The 8,846-nt window shown below is 46.0% G+C and overlaps 1 protein-coding gene across 1 annotated transcript in view; it reads left to right on the forward strand.

The window, feature by feature from the left end:
- Positions 1-4,973: 4,973 nt before the first annotated feature.
- The window catches only part of Zcchc8 (zinc finger CCHC-type containing 8), a 28,760-nt gene continuing 24,887 nt past the window's right edge, over positions 4,974-8,846 (forward strand). Inside the window, exons 1-2 of the mRNA XM_023720671.1 lie at positions 4,974-5,348; positions 6,626-6,697. Of these exons, the coding sequence (XP_023576439.1) occupies positions 5,141-5,348; positions 6,626-6,697 (280 nt within the window). The 5' untranslated portion in view covers positions 4,974-5,140. The remainder of the gene's footprint in view (positions 5,349-6,625; positions 6,698-8,846) is intronic.

Below are 8,846 nucleotides of genomic sequence, written 5' to 3' on the forward strand. Positions count from 1 at the left end.
TTCCTGTGTTTGAGTAGGGTGTGGGTGGGAGACTCCCCTCTGCTCATGTGTAGCACAACTGCAATGTACCATAACCAGTTGAAATGTGAAAATCTGTACAATGTACCGAATTAAGCCTGCAATCAATAGTTGTGACAATGGATAATTTATACTTCTAAACAACAAGGACACAAATTGCCGATCGAGTAATTTAAAGATGGTGGCTAGGTGGAACAGTAACACCAGAAGACCGGGCTCCAGGCTGACAACATGCCTCAGCAAACTAAATGCCTGCTTAGGCAAGTGCAGGGACCCAGGCACTGGGGTTCATTAACCAGGACCCCCAGGGCACCCTGAGCCAAGATCAAGTGTGACACATGGCTGGGGGAGGCTGTAAACTGGAGGACCATGAAGTCTGAGCTGCACAGTGAGACTCTGCTGAATACATAGAACACCATATCCTTTGAGACAATACACAGTTTTGGTGGGTTTTTTTGTTTTTTTTTTTTTTTTGGCGGAACCGGGAATTGAACTCAGGCCCTTGCGCTTGCCAGGCAAACACACTACTGAGCCATCTCCCCAGCCCTCCCATTCGTTTTATTTTTTTTTAATTTATTTTATTTGTGTGTGTGTGTATGTGTGGCCAGCTTAGTCCACCAGGGGGCAGGGCTGGCTGGCATGTGGTGCTGGGGGATTGAACCACGGTCCCTGTGCTTTAGCTAAGCTTGTTCAAAGTAGGAGCTTTAGACCACTGAGCCATCTCACCAGCCCATTAAGGCTTTTTTTTTTTTTTTTTTTTTCCTCCAATGCCTTCAGGGCACTTTTGGCCAGCTGGAGAGGTGTGAGGTTCGAACTCTAGCAACCTGAGGCTGACAGCATTGTGGAAGCAGCCACTTAAAGGCCTGAGCTAGGGCCAGGCCCCCAAAAATGGAATAAGGTTTTTGTTCCTCGAATGCCTTCAGGGCACATTTGGCCAGCGGGAGAGGGGGAGAGTTGTGAGGTTCGAACTCCAGCAACCGGAGGCTGACAGCTTTGTGGAAGCAGCCACTTAAAGGCCTGAGCTAGGGCCAGGCCCCCACCTCCCATTCGATTTCAGAGTCATTTGGGAGCATAGGATTTGGTAACTGTTGGTCTTCCTGAAAAGGCTACAGGTGCCATGGAGGTTTGCGGTTGGGAAACACTGAATTTTGTACTGCATTAAGCTTAGAAAAACATTACCAGATAAGTGAGATGAGATGAAACAGGAATTGCTGTATACTAATTCCAACAAAAGGTTCAAGTACATACTCATTTAATTTCTAGGGGACCCACTCTTAGTTCTACTGTGGCATCAGTCTAGTTTCAGATACTTTCCCACACAGCCTTTGGGGTTTCAAGACTGGTCCTTTCTCCTGCATTAATCTCACAATGTCATGTCATCCTCTGTCGCTGTTAACTTGCACTAAAAACCAGGGTCCACCAATGTTAACCTTGCGTACTGCTGTGGTCCAAAGAACTAGACTCAAGGCACTTGATCACTGAACTACGGTCATGTACTGCAAGTTGTGTTAACCTTTAATTCAGACTATAAAAGCTTAATGTAAAGATGCAGCTACCTAAAATGTCTACTGTGACCTAAAATCTTCAGTATACCAATGATACCTAAGCACTTTTGTGTGGGGCACACCTGTAATCCCAGCACTTGAGAGGCTAAAGCTGGACTATCACCATGAGTTTGAGTTTAGTCTGGGCTACATAGAAGTTCAAGGTCAGCCTGAACTACGTAGTGAGACCTTGTATCAAAACAAACAAACAAACAAAAAAAAAAAACCTTCCATTTGTCCAGCTACTTCTCCATTACCTATCAGGTTAAAATTACCTCAAATTACCAAATACAAAATACAACCTCTGCTCCCAAGCCTGGTCCATAGCCATTGTTCTCAATCTCAAACCTGTTTTCATCAGAATGCTGGCAAACCACATAGGACCCCTTTTCTCTTATTACCCAGTATCAGATCATTAATTGAGATCTCTTGGTTTAGTTTCATCTTTTAAAATCTTCTAACTGACCGATGTTCTCCATGACTTTTGCCCCACTGCCCTAATCCAAGCTGCAAGTCACATGGGCACTTGAAGGCACAGGACAAGCACTCCCAAAGGGAACCTTTGAGCTGGAGATCACTCACGTGTGTGGCGCTGAGAACACGGCTCAAGGAACACCCGAGGGGATGGAGCGCCCGAGGCCCACAGGTGCTCGAGACCAGAGAACACAGCGCAGGCGGTGTGCGGCTGACTCGTTAGGCAAAGGGGCTTCATCTGCCATCAGCTTGCTAACGGTATGAACACTTTGACGATTGCGCAGTGCCTTTTCCTCCCATCTGAAGACTGACCCCAGCTTTCTGTGTATTGTTTCTGTCTTTATTTCTCCATCCTTCTGTCACCCCCAACTCCCCTGGATGCTACACTCTGCCACTGTTTCACCCCACGCTCCAAGCTAAAACTTGATTTAGCTAATGCAAGTACAAAAATCTTGGAAAAAAATAAATAAAATTTGCCTCAAAAAAAAATCTTATCAATCTGTCTAGTAGACTCAGAATTTTATTCTAGCTTTATCTGTACTATGTCCTCTACCCTCAACAGTTAGTAGTTTCTTTGTTTGTTTGTTTTGCAGTACTGGGGATTGAACTCAGGACTCTGTGCTTGCCAGACAAACGCTTATTCTACTGAGCAATCTCCCCGGGCCCAGTAGTATTTTTTAACAGGATTTGAACCTGGGACCTTTCAGTTGCCAGGTAGGCATTTAGTGTCATGAGCTATATGCCCAGCTCCCATCCTCTGCCCTCTAATCAGGACCATCTTACCAAAATGAACAACTTGCTGGTAACATACACCCTGTTTAAATGACGTCTGGTGCTGGAGGCTGAGAAAAGATCTCTCACAGGTTGGGATACTGGCCTAACAATGGCCCACCTTCATACTGCTACACACTCTGCCTTTCCATTCCACATGTCATTTTAGGGGCTGGGGATTTGGCTCAGTGGTATAAAGCTGGCCTAGCAAGCTGGCAAGCCCTGGGTTGTCCTTGGCACCACAAGCAAGAAATAAGCCCCAAAAGCCATTTTATTGGCCTGAGTTGTTCTTTCTTTTTTTTCCTTTTTGGCGGAACCGGGGATTGAACTCAGGCCCTTGCGCTTTCCAGGGAAGCGCTTATTCCACTGAGCCATCTCCCCGGCCCCCTGAGTTGTTTATTCCATTCTTTTTGTTTTGTTTTGTTTTTTTGAGGAACAGGGGATTGAACTCAGGCCCTTGTGTTTGCCAAGCAAGCGCTTATTCTACTGAGCTATCTCCCCGACCCCCAATTCCATTCTTAAATACTCTCAACCCCAACTTTTTTCTGGGGTGGGGATGACAGGGATCGATCTATATCCCAGGCTTCATTCTATTATTGCTGAGTGATTAATTTCCCCAGACTCGGCTCAAATCTGTCTTCCTGCCTCAGCTTCCCAAGAGTACTGGATTTATAAATGTGCTCCAAGACACCTAACAAGTTCCTGTAGTTTTTACCTGAATGTGAGGAATAATCTTCAACACCCAACTCTACTGCAAAACAGAAAAGCTATAATTACCGAGCTTTTAGTTGTTTCTTGGCTCTGCCTTCCCTGAGACCAGGAATTCCTCTATTTTACTCATTCTGGCACCCTCAGATCCCCTACAAGTGCCTGACACATTATGAGTGAATGCTGTTGAATGAATGGGTTAACATGAAACCTCACGGAATAAGCTGGGCGTTGTGCACGCCTGCAATACCAGCACTTGGGAGGCTGAGGCAGGAGGATCGCTGTGAGTTCAAAACCAGCCTGGGCTACAAAGTGAGCTCAAGGCCAGCCTGAACTCCATAGTAAGACTGACATCGCCACTGAGCTAATTCCCAAGCCCAAGTTGTTTCTTCTTTTCTTTTGTTTTATTTTTGTTGTTGTTGGTTGGTTGTTTTGTATTTTAGGGAAGGGTCTACCGGGTGTTCGGGTCTCACTGCTAGATCGGACTCTTAGTGATCCGCCTGTTTACAGCCTCCCAAGAGCTGGGATGACAGCACATGCCACCACTCCTAGTCTCAATTGCCTCTCAGCGCGCCCCGGGATCGAGCCCCCAGCCCCTGCGCCTCAAGCCCAACTTTTGTGAGGAAGTTCTCACTATGCAATCCATGCTGGCCTTGAACTCATTATGTAGCCTAGGCTGGCCTCGAACTCGCCCTGATCCTCCTGCCTCAGCCTCCCTAGTGCTGAAATTACTGGTGTATGCCACTATGCTTGGCAGACAAATTTTAAAACTGTCGGCTGCTTCAACAAAGCAGTCAGTCTCAGGTTGCTGTGGTTTGATCCCCACAACTCCAGCCAGCCAAACATGCCCTGAAGGCATTCTGAGCCAGCCCAAAAAAAAAAAAAAAACTTCCTAAACAAAATTTAGGGCTGGAGAGATGGCTCAGTGGTCTAAAGCACCTACTTGGAACAAGCTTGGCAAAGCACAGGGACAGCGGTTCGATCCCCTAGCACCACATGCCAGCCAGCCCCGCCCCCTGGTGGGCTGAGCTGGCCACACACACACACACACACTAAATAAATGTAATAAATAAATAAAAACAATACCTTTAAAAAAAATTAGCTAATTTTGCATTAAAAAGAAAAGCCAAAAAAAACCTAGTTTAAGATCACAAAAGTAGTCTGTGGCAAAACCCAAGATCCTTTTTTTGTTACTCTTTAGCATACACACCATAATCTCTCACAAACCATGGGTTGTGCTGATTCTTCAGCCTTGGCTGCTTTAACAGGGACAACCCATATTTTAACGCATTCTTATCCAGCTAGGCGTTGTTCACCTTTAAAAATGACAATCCCGGCATGCAACGCAAACAATGGGTTAACAGTCTTTAGGAGTCACGCGTCTCAGCCAGCGACGCTCCGAGGCAATCTCCGAACAGCGGAGAGAAGCCCCGTTGCATTCTGGGAGCTGTAGTCCTCCGCGATCGAGCCCGCCCCTGGCGCGGTGGTGGCTGCCCGCCTGTGGAGAAAACTACCCCGTAGCTCGGCGCGACTCAGAGCCCTAGAAAGCGGTGGTGCCGCCCTACAACCTTCGTCCCCAGCTCGCAAGGCTGGCTCCACCTCTCTAATCGTTCCCACCACCCAAAATGGCGGCGGAAGTAGATTTTGGCGACCTAGAGCTGTTTGAGGCGTTTGACCCCCGGGAGGAGTCGACTCCGAAGCCCGTTCACACCCGCTTCAAGGACGAGGACGGCGACGGCGACGAGGAAGAAGACCAGAATGGGGGCGGTGACGCGGAGCTGCGGGAGCGGCTCCGGCAGTGCGAGGAGACCATCGAGCAGCTCCGCGCCGAGAATATCCTTCCGGCGGGCCGGGCCCTGTCACCCGCGCCGCGCCGTGGGGGCCGCGCGGCTCCCGGCGTTCGCGGCGGCCGTGCCGGGAGGACCCGAGGTGGAGGTCCCCCCTCTCGCTCGGCTGTTGGGCCGTGTGCGGGCGCGGGCTGTGCGTGCGCGCTGCCTCCGGGCCTGCGCGCAGACCACGCTCCAGCGGGGACCCTTCGTGCACCAGGTCCCCTCCAGCCCGAGGGGTGCCCTGTGAGGTGATGGCAGCCGCTCCCCGCTTCTCGGGCTGTGAGGTCATTATCCCGTCTCACTCGTGGCAGCCTACCGCAGGCGGAGGCACTCGAGACCCAGCAGTATGCCGAGGGACACCGGAGGCGTAGATCTTGCATCAGTTTTTGTGGCGGGCCCGGCGCTGGGGGTCTTGGGATGCAAAGTTGGGAGCCTTGGGAACCAGGGCGGGCTCGAGGGACTGTTAATTCCTTAAGATCGAGAACTCATTTCAGAGTTCTTGCACCTTGAGCAGCCTTGCGTTGACGTACTTTAAGGAAAACGCACCAAATAAGTTTGCACAATTACAGACCTTCTTGATTTGCTACTCCGTTTATTTACGTTCTTGGGGTTTTAAGACCATTTATACTTAGGTAATTTTGGTTCAGATCTTTTCCTTCAAAATTTGTAAAGAGCCCTTAAAAGTTTTTAGTATTGAGACAGTTTTTAAGGTTTTTGAAGCCTGATTTTCATTTGCATGGTACTATTTTCCTTGATGATTTATTATGAAAAAGCTCAAAATATACAAGAACAAAGTTGAAAGAACTGTACAGTGAGGATTAACAGATTTCATTCTAGGATCTTCAGTAGTTGTTTGGTAGGCTGCAGTTATCACTTGTGATCCTTTTTGGAAAAAAATCCTATTGGATGTTTAAACTTAGTGCCAGGAACACCGTTGGTTTAAATAACATTTTGAGTTTAGTCTGTTAGTCTCTTTTTGAACATTAAGATCAAGTCTTAGAATATGTTCCAGGGGCCGGGGACATGGCTCAGTGCAAGCACAAGGGCCTGAGTTCAATCCCAGGTTTCGAAAAAAAAAAAAAATCTATGTTCCAAAGGATAAAAACTGTTTTGGTTTTGTTGATTATTTTGGGTTGTAAACAAACAGGTGGGTCATCTTCAAAATATTTGGGACTCATATTTAGAACATTCTGATACCAAAAGTGAGTCCATAGTAGTGTTGAACTTTATGGCAGGATAATACTTTTTAATGAGTGTAAATATGCCTTAACAAGCAATAACATCAAGAACTTAAAAGAAAATTGAACATTCTGACTCGACCTAGGTATGAGATCTTGAAATTACACCACACTTGTCTGTCACATACTGAATTATTTATCTGGATATTAATTTTTTTCTTTCTTAGATATTAAGTTTAATGACGATTTGTAAAACAGCTATAGGATTTTTATATGATTGTCATTTGTTTAGCATATTCTCAAGGAATCAGACGTAATACCTTTTATTCTTAAATTTTGCAACTAAAATCTGAATTTTCAGAAGTGCCTTAAACTTTTAAACATTTAAACTTAAACTGTTTACGGAGTGAAAATATTGATGTAGAACATTCAGAGAATTTTGACTAGCAGAAGGACTAGGTAAGTTGTCAGCCTAGGTAACTGGATTCACTAAACATCCTTTTTTTTTTATCTTTAGTACAGGGTCTCACTACAGGTCGCACTTGCAGTGATCCTACTGTTTTCAGCTTCCCAAGTCTGGGATTATAGGCACATACCACCACGCACGGTCTCAGTTACATCTCAGCTAGAGGGTGGGGAGGCAAGTGGCAGCCACTCTGGGATCAACCTGATTCCTGCCCGTGCCTGAGGGTGTGGGTTCAATACCAGCAGGCTGTGCGGGCCCCGCCCCAGGGGCACACTGAGAAAGCAGTTGAGATGGGGCGTGGTGGCACGCCTGTCATCCCAGCGCTTGGGAGGCTGAAAACAGGAGAATAACTATGAGTCCAGTCTACAGAGCAAGACCCTGAACACCCTGTAGACCCTGTACTGAATACATAAAAAATAAATAGATTTATAATATGGTAGCCAAAGATTTATTCACACAATTAAAATGTCTTTTTTTTTTTTTTTTTTCCAGTACCAGGGATTGAACACAGGACCCTCTGCTTGCTAGGCAAGCGCTTATTCTACTACTGAGCTATGTCCCGGGACCCAAAATGTGTTCATAAATACAATTGCAAGATGCAACTTTTTTTTTTTTTTTTTCTCTCGGAACCAGAGATTGAACTCAGGCCCTTGTGCTTATTCTATTGAGCTATCTCCCCGGCCCCCAGATGCAACATTTTAGAAGAAAAATGAATGTGCTTTTGAAAAAAAGGACAGTTATATGTTTGTATTCAGGATTCTGGTTTTAACAAATCAAATGCTAGTATTTCAATATAAGTATTTCACATCATAAAATCTGAAGTTATCTGTTAAAGTGTACATTTTATGTATAATATGTTAATTTCAAGTTTTCAGAGTTGGCGGGGGCCATGATACTTGTACTTTTTTGCCCCTGGAGCTGGCTGCATTTTGAATGAAAGCTGAAATTTGATAATTTGGAAGTGTTGAAGAGTAATTTATTGGCATACACCTATAATCCCACCATTCAGGAGGCTGAGGCAGGAGGATCCATTGGTGTTCAAGACAAAGCTGGGCAACAAAGTGAGCTCAAGGCCGCCCTGAACGATGTAGCAAGAAAAAGACAAGGGGAAAAAAAAAAAAGATAACTTTCTCTTATGTCCTGCCCAGCTTCCTCTCCAGGATCACACTTTGTATATATAAATGCATTGGTGGTTAGTATTTAAAGTGTTAGCTGGAAGGCCGACCAAATAGCTCAACGGATTAAAACACAAGCAGGCACAAGGGCCAGGGGTTTGATCCCTGGGCCTGTCCTGCCCTGAGACAGCAATTGAGACTGGGCGTGGGGGCGCGTGCCTGTAATCCCAGGTCTTGGGAGGCTGTAAATAGGAAAATCATTAGAAATTACCAGTCCGATCTAGTAGTGAGACCCTGAACACCCTGTAGATCCTTCCCTAAAATACAAAAAAAAAGATGTTAGCTGGGAGTTCAGCAGCTCAAAGGCCTAAGCGCCCGCTTTGGCTGGCCCAGCCCCTGGGCTTCCTGAGATGGGCATGGTGGAGCACACCTGTAATCCCAGCCCTGGGGAGGCTGAAAACAGGAGGATCGTTAGGAGTCCTGAACTAGATAGTGAGACCCTGTGTCGAATACATACATACATGTGTGCATACATGAATGTGTTAAATATTGAAGTTTTTTGTAAAATTCTTTTTTATGTTAGGTGATGTTATATATTTATCTATTTATTTTTGCGGAACCGGGGATTGAACTCAGGCCCTTGCCCTTGCCAGGGAAGCACTTATTCTGCTGAGCCATCTCCCCGGCTCCAGGTGATCTATATTGATTAGCATACCTTTTCTAATGTAGTTCAATTTTTTTTT

This window comes from Octodon degus, unplaced genomic scaffold (assembly GCF_000260255.1).
Source record: "Octodon degus isolate 3935 unplaced genomic scaffold, OctDeg1.0 scaffold00076, whole genome shotgun sequence".
In the NCBI taxonomy this organism is placed as follows: Eukaryota; Metazoa; Chordata; class Mammalia; order Rodentia; family Octodontidae; genus Octodon; species Octodon degus.